Source organism: Oncorhynchus masou, chromosome 32 (genome assembly GCF_036934945.1).
Source record: "Oncorhynchus masou masou isolate Uvic2021 chromosome 32, UVic_Omas_1.1, whole genome shotgun sequence".
In the NCBI taxonomy this organism is placed as follows: Eukaryota; Metazoa; Chordata; class Actinopteri; order Salmoniformes; family Salmonidae; genus Oncorhynchus; species Oncorhynchus masou.
The window spans coordinates 86,615,768-86,642,337 of record NC_088243.1 but is presented as its reverse complement, the minus strand read 5'-3'; the positions used below and the strand labels follow the sequence as shown (position 1 = coordinate 86,642,337).

The 26,570-nt window shown below is 43.3% G+C and overlaps 1 protein-coding gene and 1 pseudogene across 7 annotated transcripts in view; one reads left to right on the top strand and one right to left on the bottom strand.

Moving 5' to 3' along the window:
• tnip1 (TNFAIP3 interacting protein 1) overlaps positions 1-18,841 on the top strand; it is a 49,432-nt gene extending 30,591 nt beyond the window's left edge. For 4 of the 7 annotated variants that reach the window (XM_064955403.1, XM_064955402.1, XM_064955408.1 and 1 more), the window contains 8 exons: positions 2,706-2,837; positions 8,192-8,320; positions 8,583-8,726; positions 9,587-9,712; positions 9,946-10,029; positions 10,549-10,767; positions 11,114-11,204; positions 16,569-18,841. In XM_064955403.1, the coding sequence (XP_064811475.1) occupies positions 2,706-2,837; positions 8,192-8,320; positions 8,583-8,726; positions 9,587-9,712; positions 9,946-10,029; positions 10,549-10,767; positions 11,114-11,204; positions 16,569-16,633 (990 nt within the window). In that variant the 3' untranslated portion in view covers positions 16,634-18,841. The remainder of the gene's footprint in view (positions 1-2,705; positions 2,838-8,191; positions 8,321-8,582; positions 8,727-9,586; positions 9,713-9,945; positions 10,030-10,548; positions 10,768-11,113; positions 11,205-16,568) is intronic. The other 3 variants (XM_064955405.1, XM_064955404.1, XM_064955409.1) reach the window with 2 other exon arrangements.
• Positions 18,842-19,024: 183 nt separating this feature from the next.
• Positions 19,025-26,006, bottom strand: LOC135526765 (glutathione peroxidase 3-like; annotated as a pseudogene).
• Positions 26,007-26,570: the final 564 nt, after the last annotated feature.

The window sequence follows — 26,570 nt, the reverse complement described above, 5'->3', positions numbered from 1 at the left end:
GTGACCCGAGGTACAGTCGTGTTTACTATGCAGTGTTTACACATAGTGACCCGAGGTACAGTCGTGTTTACTATGCAGTGTTTACACATAGTGACCCGAGGTACAGTCGTGTTTACTATGCAGTGTTTACACATAGTGACCCGAGGTACAGTCGTGTTTACTATGCAGTGTTTACACATAGTGACCCGAGGTACAGTCTTGTTTACTATGCAGTGTTTACACATAGTGACCCGAGGTACAGTCTTGTTTACTATGCAGTGTTTACACATAGTGACCCGAGGTACAGTCTTGTTTACTATGCAGTGTTTACACATAGTGACCCGAGGTACAGTCTTGTTTACTATGCAGTGTTTACACATAGTGACCCGAGGTACAGTCTTGTTTACTATGCAGTGTTTACACATAGTGACCCGAGGTACAGTCTTGTTTACTATGCAGTGTTTACACACAGTGACCCGAGGTACAGTCTTGTTTACTATGCAGTGTTTACACACAGTGACCCGAGGTACAGTCTTGTTTACTATGCAGTGTTTACACACAGTGACAGTCCGAGGTACAGTCTTGTTTACTATGCAGTGTTTACACATAGTGACCCGAGGTACAGTCTTGTTTACTATGCAGTGTTTACACATAGTGACCCGAGGTACAGTCTTGTTTACTATGCAGTGTTTACACATAGTGACCCGAGGTACAGTCTTGTTTACTATGCAGTGTTTACACATAGTGACCCGAGGTACAGTCTTGTTTACTATGCAGTGTTTACACATAGTGACCCGAGGTACAGTCGTGTTTACTATGCAGTGTTTACACATAGTGACCCGAGGTACAGTCGTGTTTACTATGCAGTGTTTACACATAGTGACCCGAGGTACAGTCTTGTTTACTATGCAGTGTTTACACACAGTGACCCGAGGTACAGTCTTGTTTACTATGCAGTGTTTACACATAGTGACCCGAGGTACAGTCTTGTTTACTATGCAGTGTTTACACATAGTGACCCGAGGTACAGTCTTGTTTACTATGCAGTGTTTACACATAGTGACCCGAGGTACAGTCTTGTTTACTATGCAGTGTTTACACATAGTGACCCGAGGTACAGTCTTGTTTACTATGCAGTGTTTACACACTGTGACCCGAGGTACAGTCTTGTTTACTATGCAGTGTTTACACACTGTGACCCGAGGTACAGTCTTGTTTACTATGCAGTGTTTACACACAGTGACCCGAGGTACAGTCTTGTTTACTATGCAGTGTTTACACACTGTGACCCGAGGTACAGTCTTGTTTACTATGCAGTGTTTACACACTGTGACCCGAGGTACAGTCTTGTTTACTATGCAGTGTTTACACACTGTGACCCGAGGTACAGTCTTGTTTACTATGCAGTGTTTACACACTGTGACCCGAGGTACAGTCTTGTTTACTATGCAGTGTTTACACACAGTGACCCGAGGTACAGTCTTGTTTACTATGCAGTGTTTACACACTGTGACCCGAGGTACAGTCTTGTTTACTATGCAGTGTTTACACATAGTGACCCGAGGTACAGTCTTGTTTACTATGCAGTGTTTACACATAGTGACCCGAGGTACAGTCTTGTTTACTATGCAGTGTTTACACATAGTGACCCGAGGTACAGTCTTGTTTACTATGCAGTGTTTACACATAGAGACCCGAGGTACAGTCTTGTTTACTATGCAGTGTTTACACATAGTGACCCGAGGTACAGTCGTGTTTACTATGCAGTGTTTACACATCATTCGTAAAGTTTTCAGACCCCTTGACTTTTTATTAATTTGTTTTTGTTTGTGAATCTATACACGCTATCCCATAATGACAAAGCAAAAACAGGTTTTTTGGGGGGCGGAATGTATAAACAGAAACCTTAAGCTTTCAGACCTTTTTCTATGAAACTTGACATTGAGCTCAGGTGCACTAACATCCTTGAGATGTTTCTACGACTTCAAGTCCACCTGTGGTAAATTCAATTGAGTACAGCTGGCACACATGTCATGAACATGAAAGTGAATGGGTTATTATTGGAACGGTGCATACATTACATTACATTTAAGTCATTTAGCAGACGCTCTTATCCAGAGCGACTTACAAATTGGTGAATTCACCTTCTGACATCCAGTGGAACAGCATACAAGAGACTAGAGGCTGTTGCTTCAATTCAACTGACTTTATTAAAGCAAAGGACAGCAGGTTCTTTTAGATCGGTAAGGCTGGAAAAAGTTAGCATCATATGAAACGGTACTATGGTATTCTACAATGTTGGTATCATGACGTTTTGGTACTGTGATATTAACGTGGTACCAGTATACCATGCAACACTAGTTATAACTAGCTTAAAGCAGGTATAGCCTCAGTGTTCACAGTAAACGCGCCCTGGAAATTGCACAGAATTTTCACAGCGTTCAAGTTTGCACTTAGTAGACCTGAAATTTGCTCAGTGACAACAAAAAATTGAGGAAAAATTACCGTAGAATCTAACCCCCAAACCGCTCAACATATAGTTTCATCATTTGGCCGTGTCTGTGGGTCTATACACTAACACAGCCCTGTGTAACTGCATAGACCTGCTCTAACACAGTTACTCTCTCTGCTACTCCAATCATCTCTATATAAAATGATGACCTGTTTGTCTCATTGAAAAGACACCAATACTCCCTGTTTTAAAACTGTTTGAAAAAAACCATCAGATCACAGACCTGCGTCAGCGGCTGGCGGACTCCCAGAAGGCCGTGCAGGAGCTGGAGGCGGAGCGAGAACAGAGGCAGCGGGACTACGATAAGAAGCTGCTGCTCGCCAAGTCCAAGATTGAGAACGTACAGGTGAGAACAGACAGAAACCTAGTACAGACCCAACCGTGTCCTCAAGACGTATACAAACCCAACTACATTTTTGCTGTGTGTGTGTGTGTGTGTTGGTGAGTGTGCGGTCCTCACTGCTGGGAACACATGTGTGTCAGTGTGGAGGAGAACTGCTCCAGCCCACTCAGCCACGGTCCATTGAGTCTCTCACCTGTCTGTTTGTCACAGTGACTGTATATGAATGGACTCAATAGTGCATTTGAAGCCAAGGAAGTCATAGATTTATGTAGACATAACATGCACAGATTAAGCTACTCCAGGAAGCGCCGTTGTAGGCTAGCTCAGTGCGACCCACTCTCATTGATTATCTCACGTTGAGGGCCGAGCGAGGTATTGCTAGGCTACCCGTAGCAACTGAATTACCCTTGTAACTTCTGTGTGCAGTTATTTTATATATATATATATATATATATATATATATATATATATATATATATATATATATATATATAATTTTAAAAAACTTGATTCTCTCAAGATTGACCACGAATAGCTGTTTTCCCATTCACTATAATAGGTATTCTGTTTTCCCATTCACTATAATGGGGATTCTACAGTACCATGGGAAGCCTGGAAGTTCATAGCTTCAATGAGAAGTGGCAGTCACTCTCCCCTGGTCTATCAGCATCATTTGTAAAACGACTAGCTCCAGTGGTTCTGTCCTTTCATGAATCAGGCTGTTCGTTATCACTTTTGGTTTTTAGAATAGCCAATGTACTGTCCCATGGTCTGTCCCATGGTCTGGCCTAGACACTGTAATGTACTTGTCCTCTTGCTCAGCTGTGCACCAGGGGCCTCCCACTCTTTCTATTCTGGTTAGGGCCAGTTTGCGCTGTTCTGTGAATGGAGTAGTACACAGCATTGTACGAGATCTAGAATTTCTTGGCAATTTCTCACATGAAATTGCCTTCATTTCTCAGAACAAGAATAGGCTGACAAGTTTTAGAAGAAAGTTCTTTGTTTCTGGCCATTTTGATCCTGTAATCAAATAAACATTTATTTGATTTGACCCACACACGCTGATGCTCCAGATACTGAAGTAGTCTAAAGAAGGCCAGTTTAATTGCTTCTTTAATCAGAACAACAGTTTTCAGCTGTGCTAACATAATGGCAAAATGGGTTTTCTAATGATCAATTAGCCTTTTTAAAATGATAAACTTGGATTAGTTGACACAACGTGCCATTGGAACACAGGAGTGATGGTTGCTGATAATGGGCCTCTGTACATCTATGTAGATATTCTATAAAAAATCAGCCGTTTCCAGCTACAATAGTCATTTTCAACATTAACCATGTCTACACTGTATTTCTGATCATTTTGATGTTATTTTAATAGACAAGAAATATGCTTTTGTTTCAAAAACAAGGACATTTCAAAGTGATACCCAGTGCGGTTGCGTGCGCGCTTTAGTGCCTTGTTGAAAACAGGAATATATATATATATATATATATATATATATATATATATATATATATATATATTATTTATTTATTTTTTATTTTTTGTAACTTCTGTTGTTGATCCATCCTCATTTTTCTCCAATCACAGCCATTTAAACTCGGGACTGTTTTTAAAGTCACCATTGTTCTCTTGGTGAAATCCCTGAGCGGTTTCCTTCGTCTCCGGCAACTGAGTTAGGAAGGACTCCTGGATCTTTGTAGTGACTGGGTGTATTGATACACCATCCAAAGTGTAATAAATTCACCTCAAAGGGATGTTCAATGTCTCCTTTTTTATTTGTCCCTGTCTACCAATAGGAGCCCTTCTTAGCAAGGCATTAGAAAACCTCCCTGGTCTTTGTGGTTGAATCTGGGTTTGAAATTCACGACTTGACTGAAAACCTTTGCAAATTATCTGTATTTGTGGGGTACAGAGATGAGGTAGTCCGGTAGAAAAATGTTAAATACTATCATTGCACACAGAATCCATGCAACTTATTTAGGCTTTTTATAACAAATGTGTTGAATACATTTCAGCTTTTCATATTTCATTTAATTTGTTAAAAAAAATAAAAATAATTCTACTTAGATATTATTGGGTATTGTGTGTGTGTGTGTGTGTGTAGGCCAGTGACAACAATCTAAATGTAATATATTTTAAATCCGGGCTGAAACAACAGGATGTGGGACAAGTCAAAAGGTGTGGATACTTCCTGAAGACGGTGTAGGGACAGGTTAAAGTGACTAGGTACAATCAGGATAGATGATAAACGGTAGCAGAAGCGTGGGTGTTGTGTATTATGGGTGGGTAAAGTCCAGTGAGTGTACATAGAGCCGTTGCATGAGAGACCGTGCAAATAGTCCGTGTAGGCACTTGACTAACTGTTCAGCAGTCTAATGGCTTGGGGGTAGAAGCTGTTCAGCAGTCTGATGGCTTGGGGGTAGAAGCTGTTCAGCAGTCTGATGGCTTGGGGGTAGAAGCTGTTCAGCAGTCTGATGGCTTGGGGGTAGAAGCTGTTCAGGAGCCTTATGGCTTGGGGGATAGAAGCTGTTCAGTAGTCTGACTTGGGGGTAGAAGCTGTTCAGCAGTCTGATGGCTTGGGGGTAGAATCTGTTCAGTTGTCTGACTTGGGGATAGAAGCTGTTCAGCAGTCTGATGGCTTGGGGGTAGAATCTGTTAAGGAGCCTTATGGCTTGGGGGTAGAAGCTGTTCAGCAGTCTGATGGCTTGGGGGTAGAAGCTGTTAAGGAGCCTTATGGCTTGGGGGTAGAAGCTGTTCAGCAGTCTGATGGCTTGGGGGTAGAAGCTGTTCAGCAGTCTGATGGCTTGGGGGTAGAAGCTGTTCAGCAGTCTGATGGCTTGGGGGTAGAAGCTGTTCAGCAGTCTGATGGCTTGGGGGTAGAAGCTGTTCAGCAGTCTGATGGCTTGGGGGTAGAATCTGTTCAGTAGTCTGACTTGGGGGTAGAAGCTGTTCAGTAGTCTGACTTGGGGGTAGAAGCTGTTCAGCAGTCTGATGGCTTGGAGGTAGAAGCTGTTCAGCAGTCTGATGGCTTGGGGGTAGAAGCTGTTCAGCAGTCTGATGGCTTGGGGGTAGAATCTGTTCAGTAGTCTGACTTGGGGGTAGAAGCTGTTCAGTAGTCTGACTTGGGGGTAGAAGCTGTTCAGCAGTCTGATGGCTTGGAGGTAGAAGCTGTTCAGCAGTCTGATGGCTTGGGGGTAGAAGCTGTTCAGCAGTCTGATGGCTTGGGGGTAGAAGCTGTTCAGCAGTCTGATGGCTTGGGGGTAGAAGCTGTTCAGCAGTCTTATGGCTTGGGGGTAGAAGCTGTTCAGCAGTCTTATGGCTTGGGGGTAGAAGCTGTTCAGCAGTCTTATGGCTTGGGGGTAGAAGCTGTTCAGCAGTCTGATGGCTTGGGGGTAGAAGCTGTTCAGCAGTCTGATGGCTTGGGGGTAGAAGCTGTTCAGCAGTCTGATGGCTTGGGGGTAGAAGCTGTTCAGCAGTCTGATGGCTTGGGGGTAGAAGCTGTTCAGCAGTCTGATGGCTTGGAGGTAGAAGCTGTTCAGCAGTCTGATGGCTTGGGGGTAGAAGCTGTTCAGCAGTCTGATGGCTTGGGGGTAGAAGCTGTTCAGCAGTCTGATGGCTTGGGGGTAGAAGCTGTTCAGCAGTCTGATGGCTTGGGGGTAGAAGCTGTTCAGCAGTCTAATGGCTTGGAGGTAGAAGCTGTTCAGCAGTCTAATGGCTTGGAGGTAGAAGCTGTTCAGCAGTCTGATGGCTTGGGGTAGAAGCTGTTCAGCAGTCTAATGGCTTGGGGGTAGAAGCTGTTCAGCAGTCTTATGGCTTGGGGGTAGAAGCTGTTCAGCAGTCTTATGGCTTGGGGGTAGAAGCTGTTCAGCAGTCTGATGGCTTGGGGGTAGAAGCTGTTCAGCAGTCTGATGGCTTGGGGGTAGAAGCTGTTCAGCAGTCTGATGGCTTGGGGGTAGAAGCTGTTCAGCAGCCTGATGGCTTGGGGGGGTAGAAGCTGTTCAGCAGTCTGATGGCTTGGGGGTAGAAGCTGTTCAGCAGTCTGATGGCTTGGGGGTAGAAGCTGTTCAGCAGTCTGATGGCTTGGGGGGTAGAAGCTGTTCAGCAGTCTGATGGCTTGGGGGTAGAAGCTGTTCAGCAGTCTGATGGCTTGGGGGTAGAAGCTGTTCAGCAGTCTGGTGGCTTGGGGGTAGAAGCTGTTCAGCAGTCTAATGGCTTGGGGGTAGAAGCTGTTCAGCAGTCTGGTGGCTTGGGGGTAGAAGCTGTTCAGCAGTCTTATGGTCCCAGACTTGGCGCTCCGGTACCGCTTGACGTGCGGTAGCAGAGCGAACTGGGATACACTCACTACCCTCTAACTCCTTATGATTGGATGCCACGAGGTTGGCATACCAAGCGGTGATGTAGCAAGTCAAGATGCTCTCAATGTGCAGCTGTAGAATTTGTTTTGGAGGATCTAAGGGCCCATGCCAAATCTTTCCAGCCTCCTGCTGGGAAAGAGGCGTCGTCGTGCCCATCTTAACGACGGTGTTGTGTTCGGACCATGATAGGTCCTTTAGAGATGTGGACACTAAGGAACTTCACTTTCGGCCCGCTCCACTACTGCCCCGTTGATGTGAATGGGGATGTGCTTTCGACCCTCCTTTTCCAGTAGTCCACGATCAGCTCCTTTTTGTCTTGCTGACGTTGAGAGATGGTCAACAGACAGGTTTGAGGAAGGGAGAGGGGGACGAAGGGGTGAAAGGAGGGAGGGAAGAGATTGAGGTAGCGAGACAAAGGAGAAAAACGTCAACCCTCTGACACAGCTTTTCACATTGACTGGAAAAAAAAGAAGAAGAGAAAAACATCAGCTACTGTGACATTTCAAAAACATGCCAGGATGATGTTTTCCTATGATATCAGCGTTATCGATCGGTCACCATTAGGTTACCGTCAGGTGAACTTTAACCTGACAGTCTCTCTGACACATGGAACATTACTCGTCTGACTTTCACATCCTTTAGCCCGGGTTTAAACTGTGAATGAACTCTGAAACAGGGGAGTTGAAGCGGGTTGTGCCAATGTTGTTGTTGTTGTTGTGAATGTTTTCAGGGGGAGTCGAAGCAGGTTGTGGTAATGTTGTGTGAATGTTTTCAGGTGGAGTCGAAGCAGGTTGTGGTAATGTTGTGTGAATGTTTTCAGGTGGAGTCGAAGCAGGTTGTGGTAATGTTGTGTGTGTTTTCAGGGGGAGTCGAAGCAGGTTGTGGTAATGTTGTGTGAATGTTTTCAGGGGGAGTCGAAGCAGGTTGTGGTAATGTTGTGTGAATGTTTTCAGGTGGAGTCGAAGCAGGTTGTGGTAATGTTGTGTGAATGTTTTCAGGGGGAGAAGGAGTGTCTGAACTCTGAGACCACAGAGTTGAAGCAGAAGGTTCGTTACCTGCAGGATCAGCTGCTGCCCCTCAGTAAACAGAGAGAGTACCAGGAGAAGGAGATACAACGCCTCAACAGGGTCAGTACTGTGTGTGTGTGTGCACTCTGTGTGTGTGTGTGTGCACTCTGTGTGTACACTCTGTGTGTGTGTGTGTGTGTGTGCACTCTGTGTGTACACTCTGTGTGGTGTGTGTGTGTGTGTACACTCTGTGTGTGTGTACACTCTGTGTGTGTGTGTGTGTACACTCTGTGTGTGTGTGTGTGTGTGTGTGTGTGTGTGTGTGTACACTCTGTGTGTGTGTGTTATCTAACTTACTCTCTCTCCCCCTGCCACCCTTCAGGCTCTAGAGGAGGCCTTGAACCTGCACCCTCCCCCCTCCTCCCAGCAGCCACCGGTCCAGGGCGCCAGCGGTAACCACGGTGATGGGCCTAGTAACTTGAGGAGGCAGGAGCTGCTCACCCAGATAGCAGTGTTAATGGAACAGGTCAGTCAGACACTTTCTGATCTAATTGATCCAGTTCAGTGATTGGCTATATTTCATGGACCAACTGGCATGTGTCTTTACTGACATTTTCAACCTGTCCCTGACAGAGTCTGTAATACCAACATGTTTCAAGCAGACCACCATAGCTTCTGTGCCTAAAAACACCAAGGTAACCTGCCTAAATGACTACCGCCCCGTAGCACTCACGTCTGTAGCCATGAAATACTTAGAAAGGCTGGTTGTGGCTCACAACGCCATCATGTCAGAAACCCTAGACCAGCTCCGCCTATAGCGAGGAGGTCAGAGACCTGGCAGCAAAAGGAGGACTGAACAACTCCCCCATTCACATCGACAGGGCTGTAGTGCAGCGCCAAGACAGTCGTGAAGAGGGCACAACAACGCCTATTTCCCCCTCAGGAGATTGAAAAGGTTTGGCATGGGCCCTCAGAGCCTCAAAGTTCTACAGCTGCACCATCGAGAGCATCCTGACTGGTTGCATCACTGCCTGGTAGGGCAACTGCTCGGCATCTGACCATAAGGCGCTACAGAGGGTAGTGCTTACGGCTCAGTACATCACTGGCTTCCTGCCATTCAGGACCTCTATATTAGGAAGGAACCTGTACCCCTGCACACTGACTCAGTATCCCCTGTGTATATGCCTCGTTATTGTTAGTTTATTTTGTAATTTTCTTAACCAACAATGCACTTCAAGAAATAGAGTTAAGGGCTTGTAAGTAAGCATTTCACGGTAAGGTCTACACCTGTTGTATTCACGTACCTGGTGTCCCAGGTCTTCCGAAAAAAAAGTTGAACTCGCCAACTTAGTATCCGAGGTAATCATCCTGCATCTACTCTCTCAGGTGAAGATCTTTGAGGAGGACTTCAGGAAAGAGCGGAGCGACAGGGAACGAATGAACGAGGAAAAGGAGGACTTGAGGAGACAGGTGGAGAGGCTGCAGGGTCAGATGACCAACCTCACCAATCAGGTTAGGAGCTGCTTTCTGCTGTGTCCTAAATGGCACCCTATTCCCTATGTAGTGCACAATGCCATGGAACCTGGTCATAAGTAGTGTACTGTATAGGGAAGAGGGTGCCACTTGGGACACAGACTGTTTCACAGCACTTTGCATTGAATAGGGAGGTTCTCATCTCCTCCACCTCCCATGTGTGGGTTTTCCTGATGTGTGTTCATCAATTTGAGTTGGTTTGTTCTTCTCAGCTTCACCAGGCCCAGAACGAGTGTCAGAGAGAGAGAACAGAGAGATGCAAGCTGGAGAGACTACAGATGCAGCATCATAAACAGGTACTGTAGTCACCGGGCCTCAGTCCCTTCTCATCTCCCATTATCGACAGATTTAGCTTGGCTTCAAATGGCTGTGGTGAACCTAGTCAATTAGCACAGGTGTTATAGGCTAACCCCTCAGTCCAACAGACAGACGGGGCTTGTCTTCACATGGCTGTGGTGGTAAACCTATCAGTCTAGTTTCACCTAGCACTTAGACCTCTTTTGAAGTAATGACAGCAATAGGATGGATTTAGATTTAGTAAAAATGTCTGTGTGCTGTGCTTCACTTCCTTCCACTCTGTTTGAGGAGCACCAACTAGGGCTGGGCTTTTACAACAGGTATATCTCAAACTAGTGCAACACTCCTCTGCCTGCCTGAAAACAACCCCCTCTGTATTTCCAGACGTAGATCAACTAGATCTGTTGCATAAAATCCAAGTGACTTGGGTGCTGTGCTTCCTCTACCTGCCTGCTTGCCCTGCATTACTCTGCTCTGACCGGGGTCACCGAGGTGTGTGTCCCTGTGTTCCCTGGTAGGGCCAGCAGCAGCAGGAGAGGCGCACCTCAGACCCTTCCTCGGGCACCATGAATGGCCCTCTGAGCCCTCCCTACTGTGGTCCCTTTGTGCAGGTGGCTCCAGGAGGAGGGCTGGACGGCTGGCCTATACACCCCAGGATACCCACCAACCCAACAGTTTCTGCCGGCAGCGTAGCGCCACCGGGACGTGGCGACTTCCCACCCCTCACAACGGTAAGGGTCCGTATCACAATATATCAGCGAGAAAAAAAAAATGTGTTTCTTCCTATTTCAGGTAGTCTGTCCCCATTTCGGTCGTTTTGGTTCCTAGTGAATATGGTAACCTAATCCCAAATGGACCCCTAGCCGCTACTCTTAGATCATAGCTGCTGACAGAGGAGCTTTCCCCCCCGTCCCCCTTGCCAGTAAGCAGATACTTGCTCTTTGGAGGCTTCGGCCGGGTTACTGTAAAGCACTTTGTTGACAACTTTGGATACACAGTTATAGGACTTAACTTAAAGGACTATATGAATAAAATGTGATTGACTGACGTTGTTCTCTCTGTTCTGCTTTTTTGATCCACCAGGGAACACAGTGGCAGCAATCGTTCCCCCAGCCCAGAGGCTCCAGGGGACCCGGAGCAGGGGAAGGATCCAGACCACCTCCAGAGAACACCGGTATGCTGACACAACTTATGGCCAATGGGAAAAGGGTTGAACATTTCTGGTAACATTTCCAAAATGTGTGAAAATTGCCATTTTAGATTATAGCTTCTAATCAAAAGGTTCTATACTTTCTTTTTAAAGTAAGGGAAAACAACACAAAACCAGACGCGTCGTCACTTCAAACCCTTCATTCTGGGTTGTACAATCTAATTAGTATGGTAACACTGTCATCATAATAAAGGTTCATCTTCTATTAACGAGAGTGAATCTATCATAAATACACACACATACACAGCATGTTAAAAACACAATTAGGCTAACTAAGCCGGAAAAAAAAACACAAGCTGCAGCCCATTTTGGTAATTTGGGATCCCCCACTTCCAAACAGGGATTCCAACCAAGTTGCAAGCCTCCACTCCTTTTGTGGGGATTATTTTAAGCTACAGTGGCAATGTATTCGGCGAGATCAGTTATATTAGAAGAGTGATCTGGGACATAAGTATTGTTCCAGGGCAATTCAAGTAGCATTGCCAATGTTCTCTACATGTCGAGAGATGTCACGAATTTGGTCTAGGGCACATGCAACTCCATACCCAGGGAAAAACACACCAAATGACCTGGAGGCAGGGGCCTGAGTGTGAGTGATGTCAGCTAGAGACCTCTTATCTCTCCTCATTCCAGGAGGTTTGCAGTCTCTTAAACAGAGCCTTAATATCTTCATTGTTTGGAACGGTTCTCATAGCTGTCACTACAAACCCAACAGTGCAATCATTTGATCCATTAAGGGTGGGTTGCACCAGTATATATAGCCCTTAAATCAAGGTTTATATATTAATCTGGTTGCACCAAATTTTGAACCTAGTTTTAAATTAATCCTAGTTAAATTAAATCCTTCCTCTAATTTAACTTTAGTTTTCATTTTAAACCTCTATTAATTTTAAGCCTGTTGCTCAATTAATAAAAAATAAAAATAAAAAACTTAGGTTGGAGATTTAGTTCTAAACTGCCACTTAATGTGGTTGAACTGATAGCATGGCAGCATATCTACTGTGGAGAGACCAAAACAACAGCTCCTCAGAATAATTAGAGAATCCCGTTGAGTTTTATGATAAACTCATTATTAGTAGGCTATTTACATGCCCATATTGTATAACAATTGAATTGGGGCTTATGATATGCCCAGCCTTGATACGAATGATGATGTTATGCAACATGCTATAAAGGGCCACATAATGGAAGTAGCATTAAAGTTACTTTTAACATGCATTATATGCATCGATATTTACCAGTTATTTATGCTTACTAAATATTGGTGGGTTGTGCTGTCCATCTTTTTTTTAACCTTTTATATAACGAGGCAAGTCAGTTAAGAACAAATTCTTATTTTCAATGACGGCCTAGGAACAGTGGGTTAACTGCCTGTTCAGGGGCAGAATGACAGATTTGTACCTTGTCAGCTCGGGGATTTGAACTTGCAACCTTCCGGTTACTAGTCCAACGCTCTAACCACGAGGCTACCCTGCCGCCCCTCATAGGGGTTATGGAGAGGGGCAAACTGCTGGGGAATCATCTTGCATATCTTCTGGGTGATGGGATCAATTTCCTTGGACTGAGGCCCCCCCTCCGGTCTGAAATAGCCCCCGCCTCTCTTCTGCCGCATTTTAAACTGTTTAAAATGTGGCTTTTGACAACAACAAAAAAGTTTCCTCATGCATTCATCCGATTTGGGTCCCTCTTCTCTTTAATCCGTGTCAATCCATTTAATAATAATAATATTTGTTACTGTCCAAATTTCAAACAGTTTATTAACGCATCCTTTCCACACTGACACAACTCACAGCCACATTCACTTAGTACTATTCCCAAACACACTCCGTAATCTCTGCTATTACCCCATTTGCATCTTCAACGATTCTCTTGTCCGTTACTTCCTATGCGCACCATATGTATCTTCCTATACATATAAAATAACACCTTGTGCTATTATCCGTGGCTGCAGATCACGTAGACACTTCCAAATAAATGCCCACAGACAGCTGCGGGGCATGGTACTGTTATTTGCCCTCACTCTAATCTTTTCTAGAAGACTAGCTTTAGCCTTCTTCCATGTCCATATGTATCTTCAAAGGTTCCTCTATAGTCTACAGTCACCATAGATTCTACAGTATCTATACGGTCTACAGTAGCTATAGTTTAGTGTGTCTGTAGTCATAGATGCTATAGACTCTAGTCTCGCCGCATCCCATACATATAGAATAACACCTCGTGCTATTACTTTAAAAATATATATATTTTATTTATTTATTTATTAATTTTACCCCTTTTTCTCCCCAATTTCGTGGTATCCAATTGTTGAGTAGCTACTATCTTGTCTCATCGCTACAACTCCCGTACGGGCTCGGGAGAGACGAACGTTGAAAGTCATGCGTCCTCCGATACACAACCCAGCCAAGCCGCACAGCTTCTTAACACAGCGCTTCGGAGGAAACATCGTGCACCTGGCAACCTTGGTTAGCGCGCACTGAACCCAGAGTCTCTGGTGGCACAGTTCGTGCTATTACATAAGCCTAGTGGTACCCTCCTTAATTTTGTTTAGTTTTATTCTTTATTTAATACAAATTCATTTAAATTGACTTAATGAAATTCAGTCGCAGCGTCCCTCAATTGTTCACGGATTATGTGTCTCCTCCAAGGCAGCTCACAGTAAGGTTCTGGTCTGGGTTGGTCCTCATCATCTTTTGGTCAGACGGGAATTTCCCTCGCGCTTCATAAAATGCGGCACGGGTTTTCCTCGCTGGAGGGCTCTGCAGGCAGAATCAATCATCCCATTCGAGACGCCTAAATGTCATGGAAATTGTACACACCAAGTCGATCTTAAATTAATAATGATTTATTAACAGCAAGCTGGAGAGGTCACAGTCAAACTCGGATGCATAAAGAACCGGTCTGAAGTGAGCTCTGCCACGGCAGTCCCCTTTAGTTCTCTTACAGTGCATTTGGAAAGTATTCAGACCCTTTTGACTTGTTCAACATTTTACGTTACAGGGGCGGCAGGGTAGCCTAGTAGTTAGAGCGTTGGACTAGTTAACCGGAAGGTTGCAAGTTCAAACCCCTGAGCTGACAAGGTACAAATCTGTCGTTCTGCCCCTGAACAGGCAGTTAACCCACTGTTCCTAGGCCGTCATTGTAAATAAGAATTTGTTCTTTAACTGACTTGCCTAGTTAAAAAAAGGTCAAATAAAAAATAAATAAAAACAGGCTTATTTTAAAATGGATTAAATAAACAAAATGTCCCACATCAATCTACACACAATATCCCATAATTACGGAGTGAAAACAGGTTTTTAGAAATGTGTTAATTTATTAAAAACAGATGCCTTATTTACATAAGTATTCAGCCCCTTTGCTATGAGCCTTGAAATTGAGCTCAGGTGCATCCTGTTTCCATTAATCATCCTTGATATTTCTACAACTTGATTCGAGTCCACCTGTGGTAAATTCAATTGATTAAACATGATTTGGAAAGGCACACACCTGTCTATATAAGGTCCCACATTTGACAGTGCATGTCAGAGCAAAAAACAAGTCATGAGGTCGAAGGAATTGTCCGTAGAGCCCGGAGACAGGATTGTGTTGAAGAACAGATCTGGGGAAGGGTACCAAAATGTTTCTGCAGCATTTAAGGTCCCCAAGAACACAGTGGCCTCCATAATTCTTAAATTGAAGAAGTTTGGAACCACCAAGGCTTTTCCAAGAGCTGGCCAAACTGAACAATCGGGGGAGAAGGGCCTTGGTCAGGGAAGTGACCAAGACCCCGATGGTCACTCTGACAGAGATCCAGAGTTCCTCTGTGGAGATGGTTGTCCTTTTGGAAGGTTCTCCCATCTCTGCAGCACTCCACCAATCAGGCCTTAATGGTTGAGTGGCCAGACGGAAGCCACTCCTCAGTAAAAGGCACATGACAACCTGCTTGGAGTTTGCCAAAAGGAACCTAAAGTATTCTTAGACAATGAGAAACAAGATTCTCTGGTCTGATGAAACCAAGATTGAACTACTTGGCCTGGATGCCAAGCGTCACGTCTGGAGGAAACCTGGCATCATCCATACAGTGAAGCATGGTGGTGGCTGCATCATGCTGTGGGGATGTTTATCAGCAGCAGGGACTGGGAGACTAGTCAGGATCGAGGGAAATATGAATGGAGCAAAGTACAGAGATCCTTAAATAAAACCTGCTCCAACAGAACAACGACCCTAAGCACACAGCTAAGACAATGCAGGACTGGCTTCGGGACAAGTCTCAATGTCCTTGAGTGGCCCAGCCAGAGCCCGGACCTGAACCCGATCAAAAATCTCTGGAGAAACCGGAAAATATCTGTGCAGCGACGCTTCCTATCCAACCTGACAGAGCATGAGAGGATCTGCAGAGAAGAATGGGAGATACTCTCCAAATACAGGTGTGCCAAGCTTGTAGCGTCATACCCAAAAAGACTCAAGTTTTGCTTTGTCATTATGGGGTATTGTGGGTAAAAAAACAATTTAATCAATTTTAGAATAAGGCTGGAACGTAACAATATGTGGAAAAAGTGAAGGTGTCTGAATACATTACGAAAGTACTGTGTATATACTGTGGTTCTTCCTTTTAAAAGTTGCAGCGTACTGCAGAACATATTGCAGGGTGCTGCAGTATTCTATGGCACGTTATTTAAGTGTCAGCCATTATTGCCAGAATTACGCAATTTACCACACACACTGTCACCATCTACCACAAACAGTCACAGCATAAGCTCAAAACTTTTAGAGGAAGAACCACTGTACTGCTGACAATATATATTTGCTTGATTTAGCTTATTAATTATTCATAAATAATTCGTCATTAACATTTGGTTCGTGCATGTGACCGACTAATACCTCACGAAGCTTCTTCTCTCCAAGCTGAGATCTTGAATCTGAGAGATCCCTTTCCGTTCTCCAAACAATGTTCTGTGCGTATTGCAAATACTGATGGTGAGGATTCCTCCCACGCACGATCATTCAGTCACTTGCATGAACCCAGGTTAATTGGTTATTATAAATGCACATTCCTTCACACCTGGTTTGAAGGTCACCCGGAATAAGGCTGCATCAGCAGGAAATCCAGAATCCTTCAACCAGGATTTCTGGTTGGGAAAGTTCCCAGAATTTTTCAACCCTACCAGGGAAACATATTTTATTTTTGCAAATCTCTCACTTTTTTTCTCTCTCTCTCTCTCATCCATTCACAAATGGTCTCTTTTTGCTTTCCCCGTTCTCTATCTCTTTTTCTTTTGTTCTCTGAGTGGCTGATTGTGTGATCAATGAGATGTTTTAAATAAACTGTTTCCTCTACTCTGTCTATAGATCAGTCCACAGCAACTGTGTTTGTAAAAAGAGAGCGACAGAATATTGACCCTGGAAAGCACTAAGGGCCTCTCCACCGGTGGTTCTTTCGTTGCCTCACCATGGAGCCAGCTGGGTGGTAGAAGCATGAATCACTTTTCTGTTAACCCGGTGTGATTTGAACTATAATTTTCCTACTGAACTGTAGATATCCTGTTGTAATGTTGTTTATACTTGCCTTTTTATAAGCCTACTTGTGAGACAAACACTGTTTTCGCTATTCAGAAATATAACACATCAATATTACCATTTAGATGTTTTCTTTTTTTTTAAACCTCGTATTATTTTTTGGGGGAGATTCAATATCTGCTTTAAATGATTCTATGCAGGAACTGAAGTCATTTTGTGTAATAGGTTGAAATTAACGAAATGTAATATTAAAACAAAATACCTATGTGATTATCAGCTGTTGACGATCGTCCCACTGCAAATATTATTATTTTTATTTTTTACAAACAGTTTTGTTACTTGTAGGGTTAAGGGGTCCATTCTCCCATGTCAATAACATCCAATCCTACTTGTATTCATTCCAACGATATATAATTCTATAGATAAATTGCCTTGGAATTGGATTCATAGAAGCGTAACCGTGGTTGTTTTTCAGTGCCATTGGTGTTCTAGAACTGTACTATAAGTGTAACTGTTCATAAAGTGATTGTTATAACACATCAAACTTGGGAAGTGAATTTAGCTGGTATATCATGCCAAAAAAACATGGCTGTGGTGATTATTGATCATTTATTTATAATCTACTGTTTTGATGGTTGCATTAACTCAATGTAAATCACTTGTCTTTAGTAATGCTGTTCTTTCTATGTTAGTGTACTCCCAATATATTGTAGCTATTGACATCGTATGTTCGTTACACACACACACCCTCACAAGAGCACCTGATTGGCCAAAAATGCACCTTTGCTTCCTCAACATATTTACCCACGAAGCTGTCCAGTCATGTCTGGAGAATTGGGTCATTGGTCGTAGTGTACCCAGGCTTTGTCCCAATAGTCTTGAATGGCTTCCTTTTCCTGGTCTCGTTTCCTTCCCTTCCTTCCCTACTGCTGACAGTTAGATAGTACTACTGTAATGTGTAGGCCTGTTCTGGTTACGTTAAACGTTAGCCCGCCTGAGCGCTCCGCTAGCAGTATGGTCAGTATAGGCGCTGTAAGTGCATTAATATGTGAATTTCTATCGCGTTAACAGGGTACCATTTGGTCTCCGATTGCTTTAGCCTGTCAGTCATGTCCTTTTTGCATCAGTCAGAGGCGAGGAAATTAAGCGATTTTTAAAACCGAGACTCGACTAACCCCTAAGGTTCAGTCAGCCAGCCATTACCTCAGTAACAGCCCAGTGATAAACCACCTCCGCCAGACAGGGACTGTTACCCAAATGGCACACTATTCCCTGTATAGTGCACTACCCTTGCTCTCCCGGCTCTGGTTAAAGGAAGTGCACTATATAGGGAATAGGGTGCCATTTGAGTCCCATTCCTGACTCAGCTGGCTTCTGTCTCAATGCACCTCTCAGACCAGCAGCTCCATACTATCTACAGTATCTACTCGACAGTCCTGTGAACCTTTGTGACACTGTCAACAGAGCCGGGCTTAAATTCCCAGCCACGTACCTTACCCCAGGTACTACTGTTGATCTGGGAGGATTGGATAGGTGTTGACAAAATGGCAACCATGAAAACTCCTTGTATGACAAGGTGAATTTAGTGTTGGCGTATTTGCTTATACCTTGCCAATGCTTTATGTCGACTAGTGTCTGGAGGTTAGGGGGCGAGGGGTTGATTTTTGGGGATTGGCCACTACCCTAGAGCTCCAATCCTCCCGATGTGTGATTTTGATTTTGGTGGTGAACTAATGTTCTGTGTCTCCTCCTGAATCAAACCGATAACTCAAAGCTATATAGGGTTGAATATGTATCATGTTATAATCCTTATTGTGTTTTGTTTCATTCAGACTGCTGGTAAAGATGGGTGTTTTATTCACAATGTTCACTGTAAATAGTTGGAACAGTCTTTTCTTTTAAAAGACAGATTCCGGAATGGTCCAATAGTTGAATGGTGACGTTTTAAAGGTTGAATTGCACTTTGAAAGGAATGCTTTGTTTTCCTCTGGCGGTTGTCTTTTTCTGGTTTGTAGTTCTGGAGTTTTTGCAGGAGGCAAAAGCACATTACTGATGTGATGAGACTTTTTCTATTTGACTGGCTTAATAAACATATCCTAAATGTCTTTGTACATTTTTACTCTGGTGTTTATTTTCAATTTAAAAAAAAAAAAATGTTTGTTTTTTTTCGACTTAAAATAACAGATTCTCTTTAACAAACCATTGTTGACCTGGACATTTTGTGAAAGCATGTGAGTGGCCACACACCACAGGGCATCATCATTTACAGGAAGAAGTTGGCTCCATGGTGCATTGATGTGATTTATTGACATGAATTAGTCAGGCAGCAGCAGTGGATAAATAGGCATCTGGTCTGGGTGGCAGGACGAGGAGGTAGCATGGCTCCTAGGGTTACCAGGCCCAGCCTGAATGCACTGAAGGACTGGCCTGGACCCTAGAACTCAGGCTTGGCACCACAGAATCACTGTTTTCAAGCCTCACCTTCATACAACATGCCACCTCCTTTATGACCTACAACCCTTACCCAGTACCACCATCAACTGATTTCTACTCTACGTATGGCTTGTCTGTTGTTGTTTTTTTTTTACAGGAGGGGGGGTGAAAAGGATGGGGGGGGGGGGAAGTGTTGTAGGACCATTTTGGTTTTCTTGATCCAGATTAAGCCTACTCCTGAAATTAAAATTTGAAGCATAGTCATTGGAGGATTTCCATTTGAAAGTGCTGTTTAGTCTAGAAAGAAGTTTAATCTGAACCCTGGAAACCGTTCCACTGTGATTTCATGTATCTAAAGGAGTGATCTCTAATAAATCTATAAAAAAAAACATCTAATCCAGCCTATCAGGGATGGAATGAGTTCCATTTCAATTCAGGAATTTACTCAACTGAAATGGAATTTGACCCCAGCCCTGATGACAACACAGGCAGCGTCGCAAATGACGCCCTATTCCTTATGTAATGAATTTCCAGTAATGCACTACATAGGGAATACTGTGCCATTTGGGACACAACCACAGTAAAACCTTAGTCAATGTTCTGCTGGTTGGACTGGGATAAGAGTTGATTGAAGTATTTGATGATGTCCATCCGAACCTCAGACACTGGGACCCGGGGGAACCACCTCATCACGGGCTTTCCGTCCTGTCCGACCAGGAACTTCTCAAAGTTCCACTTGATGTCGTTCATCTTCAGGGGCTCCCAGAACAGCCTGTTGGTGGGGTTCCCAAAGCTGTCCCCTACCGGTGGGCAGGAGTTCTAGAAGACAGGGTTATAGGGTTAGAACAGTTCTAGAAGGCAGGGTTAAACAGTTCTAGAAGATGGGGTTAAAACAGTTCTAGAAGACGGGGTTAAAACAGTTCTAGAAGACGGGGTTAAAACAGTTCTAGAAGACGGGGTTAAAACAGTTCTAGAAGGCGGGGTTAAAACAGTTCTAGAAGGCGGGGTTAAAACAGTTCTAGAAGGCCTGGACATTTTGGGTGTGTCCCCAGATTTTTGCAACCCTAATCACTTGCTTACTTTGAGGAAAGTGTAGACTCCTTGTTCTGTGTCTCCGTTCACATCCCCCCTCTGGAACAGCAGGAAGTTTGGAACGAATCCATTTCCTGGTCGGACATGCCTGGAACCCAAGGAGAGATAGATACGCTTATCACTGGCGTGCTTCCCAAATGGCAATCTATTTGGGAAGCACTGTTACTTTTGACCAGGGTCCCATGAGGCTCTGTAGTGCACTATTTAGGGAATGGGGTGCCATTTGGGACACAGCCATTGCCTAGACATGCTTTTGAGCCACTTAACGGACCTTTTTAATGGGTGCCTCGCTCACTGAGCTATTGCCTTAGATAGATCGACTATGTGACACGAATACGAACCACAACACTGTCAAGCCTGTTATACATAACCTCCTCTAGTGAAAGCAGAGATTGTAACAAACCCAAATATACTGAAGGCGGACACTGGTGAAAACAGGGTTTCTAGTCTGGTGAACATGGGGTTTAAGCTGGCCAGGAGTAGAGTCTAGGGTGGGCGAGAGGGACCAGATACCATAGGAACGTTGTATATGTTTCTCAGAGTGGGTTATACCTTAGGGATTTGTATATCGCTCCTTAGATGTTCTTTTCCAAACTAAAAGAAGCTCTATTGATTGACAGACGTATTGCTGTCTTGTTCGCCGGCATTCAGGCATGCAGGACAATTGGATTAGTTTCAAGTTTCAGGTTTATTTCCCCTATGTAATAAAACATTGGTAATGTATATCGTTTACATTACACCACTGTCTTTTCTACCCCCTAAGGTCGATGTCTGTGCCCCATCTAATTAGCATAATACACAATTCCCCCATCGAAATCTGTCAGTTTCATGTTAACGGATCTCTGAGACAAACAATACTTACTTTAGAGAGGCCAGAATCTCATGATTGTCTCCTGGCTCCTGTTTTCCAAACTGATTGGAGGGGAACCCGAGAATGGTGAACCCATAATCCTTCATCTCCTTGTGTAGTGCATTCAACTCTGATTAGATGACACACACACACACACACACACACTGATGGATTAAAGGTTGTATAATAACAACATAATAAACCCTTGGGTAAATTTAAGGACAAAATCAGATTTCAAAACAACGTACATTAAGTAGGGCGTACACTATAGTTCTTCCTCTTCTCGTCACATATGGACTGGCCTCTTTCTCTTTGTTGAAGAGTGTTTTACGGGCTTCATTCAATCAGATCCGCTTTAGCCGACAACTGCATTACGGGTTGTTCTGGCATGTCGGAGTTGGAACTGCGTTTAGAGCTGTCAAATCCAAAAGCGACTCCCGGCATTATACCTAAAGCGGACATTGCCATTGGCTGCATGGAGATCCATTCACAGAAATCTCACGCAGCCTTTGTTTACAAGTCAACACTGCAATGGGAGATGTAATCTACACCTCATTATTTTGTTTCTCGATTTTTCTATGTGAGCGTGATTATTTCTACATGGCCTACACTTCCCTCCTTCTGACTGCAAACTCAAGTGAGGTGGGTGTGGCTTCCTGACAACGATCACAAGAACAGCTGCTCACTGATTTTGACAGCTCCCAATGCAGTTCCACCTCAGTCACTGCCAAAACATTAGTTATGTGGGTGTCAGCTAACGCCGGTTAACGCTTGATCTGATTGAATCTAGGCCTGTCAGTCAGTCAAGCCTGTCAGTCTATGCATGGACCTGCTCATTGTAAGCGGGATTTACAGTGAATCAGGTTGTGGGGTGTTGAGGGTAAACTAAGTGTGGGTAAGGTTGGGCTGTATCCAGATGTTCATGCCGTCTCAACGTTTCTGTACCATACCAGGGTATACCGAATGTCTACACAAGAGGCGGTATAAAAATAAAAATAAACAATTTAGGCAACAGGGATCTTGTTCCAGGAGGCGGTTGAACGTCTCTGCGATAACCAAGAAGCTTGATCTTGACATCTAGCCACTTAGCCATCAAGTTAGTTAACCAAATGCATAGCAGGAGCCCTGATATAATTTATTTGACACATCTTAGATTTCTTATAATTATAAGAATTGGCGTAGCACGCAGACCCTGCAAGCCGGGGTGCCCCCTCCCCACACACAAAAAAAACGTATTGAAAATCACACTGTGCGGGCCTCCCGAGATTCAGCAGTCTGAGGCACTACAGCCCCGGGTTTGATCCCAGGCTGTTTCACAGCAGGCCGTGACCGGGAGACCCATAAGGCGGTGTACAATTGGCCCAGTGTCGTCTGTGTTAGGTAAGGGTTTGGCCGGACCTGATTTCCTTCTCCCATCGTGCTCTAGTGACTCCTTGTGGTGGGCCGGGAACCTGCAAGCTGACTTCAGTCATCAGTTGGACGGTGTTTCCTCCGACACATTGGTGTGGCTGGCTTCCGGGTTAAGCGAGCAGTGTGTCAAGAAGCAAAGCGGCTTGGCAGTGTTGTGTTTCTGAGGATGCGTGGCTCTCAAACTTCGCCTCTCCTCTCCACCAATTTGATATCACGAAATTGGGGAGAAATAAGGTTAAAAGAACAAAAAATTATATATTAAAACATATATATATGTAATAATCATACCAACGGTATATTGCCCAAGCTTAAGCGTGGAGCTAGTCTACTGTTAGCTAACAATAGGCTAACAGGAGAGTTAGCTAACTCAACTGTTAGTCTACCGTTAGCTAATTCAACTGTTAGCCTACTGTTAGTCTTAAGCCAGACAGTCTTACCCAGGTACTGGAAGGTGAGTCCTCAGTAAGAGGCTACGTTGACGAAGAGGACGGTCTTCCCCATGTACTCACGGAGGGAGACTGAACGACTCCCATTCAGGGTCTTAGCATTGTAGTTATAGATGGTGCCATCTTTTGATGTGTCACACACCTGAAGATCAAAACACACACACACACACGTTTAAACATTTATGCATATTCTCTGCTGAATTTTTTTGTGGTGCTATCAGCTGTTAGTCTCAGAAAATAGGCCAAATGCATGTCGACTCAGTTTTCAATCTTCAACAAAAAAATCTAAACTAATCAATGACATCCAATAGTGATGTTTACCATTCTAGTCTTGTAGACCAAGAATGTAAGCACTATTATTCTACTTGTTTTACATAATAAATCATGTGTATGTATCTGTCTAGGTCTGTCCCCGCTTAAAATACATATTGGTCAACCTGAGAGTCGTCTGTTCTTTCAACCAATTGATTGGTCTATATTTGTAAATGTGTATTTTTCCATATATAGACCCACCCTATGTGTTTAAAAAAAAATCAACTACATGCACTGAGCTTGTCTGATGCTTTAAGCCAGAGGTGTTAATCTAATTTCGAGGAGTGAAGTGTCACTGGGTTTATTTTTTTCCTTTCGATTAAGACCTCGATGACCAGGTGAGGGGAGTTCCTTACTAATACCTAGACAACCAGGTGATGAGCGTTCCTTACTAATACCTAGACAACCAGGTGATGAGCGTTCCTTACTAATACCTAGACAACCAGGTGATGAGCGTTCCTTACTAATACCTAGACAACCAGGTGATGAGCGTTCCTTACTAATACCTAGACAACCAGGTGATGAGCGTTCCTTACTAATACCTAGACAACCAGGTGATGAGCGTTCCTTACTAATACCTAGACAACCAGGTGATGAGCGTTCCTTACTCATACCTAGACAACCAGGTGATGAGCGTTCCTTACTCATACCTAGACAACCAGGTGATGAGCGTTCCTTACTAATACCTAGACAACCAGGTGATGAGCGTTCCTTACTAATACCTAGACAACCAGGTGATGAGCGTTCCTTACTAATACCTAGACAACCAGGTGATGAGCGTTCCTTACTAATACCTAGACAACCAGGTGATGAGCGTTCCTTACTAATACCTAGACAACCAGGTGATGAGCGTTCCTTACTCATCAGTCACCTTAATTCATCAATCAACTACAAGGGAAAAGTGAAAACCTGCAAAAAAAACTCTTGGCCCTCTATGGATTGACTTGGACACATGTGCTTTAAGCACACTGTTTGATGAAATAATTAAGACAAACAAATGACTCAAAGAGGGAGCAAGAGATCAAGATAACCAGAACAAAAATATATATATTCCAAACCCTCCTCCTCCCACCTGTCATTATGCTCCTGAAGGTGTGGGTAATAGGCTACACCAGGAGTCACCAACCCTTTTTCATGTGGAGTGTCAATTTACAATTTATCTTAACATTTCTACCGGTGGAATGAACTTGTAACGTTGTATCAACAATGAACTTGCAACGTTGTATCAACTATTCTGGGCCCTCAGAGTTTCCCTGCCAGAGTGAGCTCTGGACAGACACTGTTGTAGGTTATTTGCCCAAGGGATAAGAAGAAATCAGGTATTTTAAGATGAAAATACAATGAATAAATACACAAAACTCATAAATCGAATTAAATAAACCAAAACAATTTTTAAACCAAAAACACAAAACATCCACATCAAATTAAATATTTTTTATTTGATCAAATAACCACTTTTTGTGCCGTATTAATTTACAATCCTTACAAACCACTTAAAGTAAATGTACATTACTGTATTGTACATAGGCTGATCATCTCGGTTTGTACCTGTAGACTTTTTATCACCATGGAGATAAAAACAATGACCAATACAGTAATTAATTACATTGAGACATCAAGTAGTTTGTGATGTGATGACGTGGCTCAGTTGGTAGCGCACGGTGTTGTGGCGATGCTCGAGTTGCGGGTTTGATTTCTACGGAAATGTAGGCACTCCCTACTAAAGATCTCTCTGAATAAGAGCATCTACTAAAAAATAAATAAACAGACCATTTCCGTTTTCTCATAGAAATGTGTAGCATTTGCAAAGAAACTAGAAAATATACACTACCTTTCAAAAGTTTGGGGTCACTTTGAAATGTACATGTTTTTGAAAAAAAAACATTTTTTGTCCATTAAAATAACATCCACTTGATCAGAAATACAGTGTAGATATTGTTAATGTTGTAACTGACTATTGTAGCTGGAAACGGCTGAGTTTTAATGGAATATCTACATAGGCTACAGAGGTCCATTATCAGCATTATCAACATTTAACAATGTCTACACTGTATTTCTGATCAATTTGATGTTATTTTAATGGACAAAAAAACGTGTTTTTCTTTCAAAAACATGGAAATTTCTAAGTGACCCCAAACGTTTGAACGGTAGTGTATATCAAGCAAGTATTTTTTTATAATATATTCCACAAGTATTATCAGATGAACTGTTTAGTACAGATAATTATCAGACTCAGTTACAAATGTTGATAGTAAAATACCAGGCGCGTTTTGCGTAATGGTTGGCGTGACGCTCCAAGCATAGGTACATATTTAGTTTTGTCCCCAGATTGATTATTTCTATTTGAACAACAAGCCCTGGATTGTGAAATAAATAGAATAATATTTTACTACACCGAAACGATAAAGCAAATATGCCACAATGTAAAAGATTAGCCTGTGTCGCAATTAAGTTATCCCAGACATATTTTCAAATGAAATTATATTGTATCAATCGTAATATAACTAGGCTATATAATATAGTCATCCATTTACAGCAGGAATTACCTGACTGAATGAGTCGCCTTTAGCCCAGTGCTGTAACAGCCCTAGTAGTATAAGAGGTAGGACCCACAGACTCTCCTGCATGCCCCGCATCGTGACAGTGTGAGGGACCTGTGTATGTCCGCTCCTTTTCCTTCCACGGGAATGTAGTTTACAATCTGTCCAGTATGATTTATCCCTCTCCACGCAATGACAACAAGCTGACGCACACTTCCTTCTCAGCCAATACAAATCCAGAGCCCAGTCTCTAATGTTTTTTCTTCTTCTTCTATCACTGGGGTTCGTGCTGACGACTGCCTTTTGACAGAGTAGATAGACACCGAGACAGGTCAGTTACCACACACTGACAAATGGCAGAGTAGATATCAAGTCTGTCACCACACACTGACAAATGACTGCCTTTTTTTGATAGTGATAGTACACCTTTTAAATGTATTTTTTATAAAATATCATCATTATCATTATCATGTTTGATGTGGCAAAGATAACTGCAAAGTGCACGTGTGCACTTACAATATGATACAATTGATTAATTCTACTAAATATACTACCATGTGTTGGGAGAAGTAGGCCTACCAGAATACAAAATGTCACTGATATTTAGCCAACAGGGCAAAAAAAAGAGAGATGATATTTAACTGCCTCCTACAGTTTTCTGCTGTTACCATGGTGAGCTGAGCCTCCAGCTGGCTACCCAGCAAACCCAAATTGGTTCAGTGAAAGTTACCAGAACATTCGTTAGGTTGCT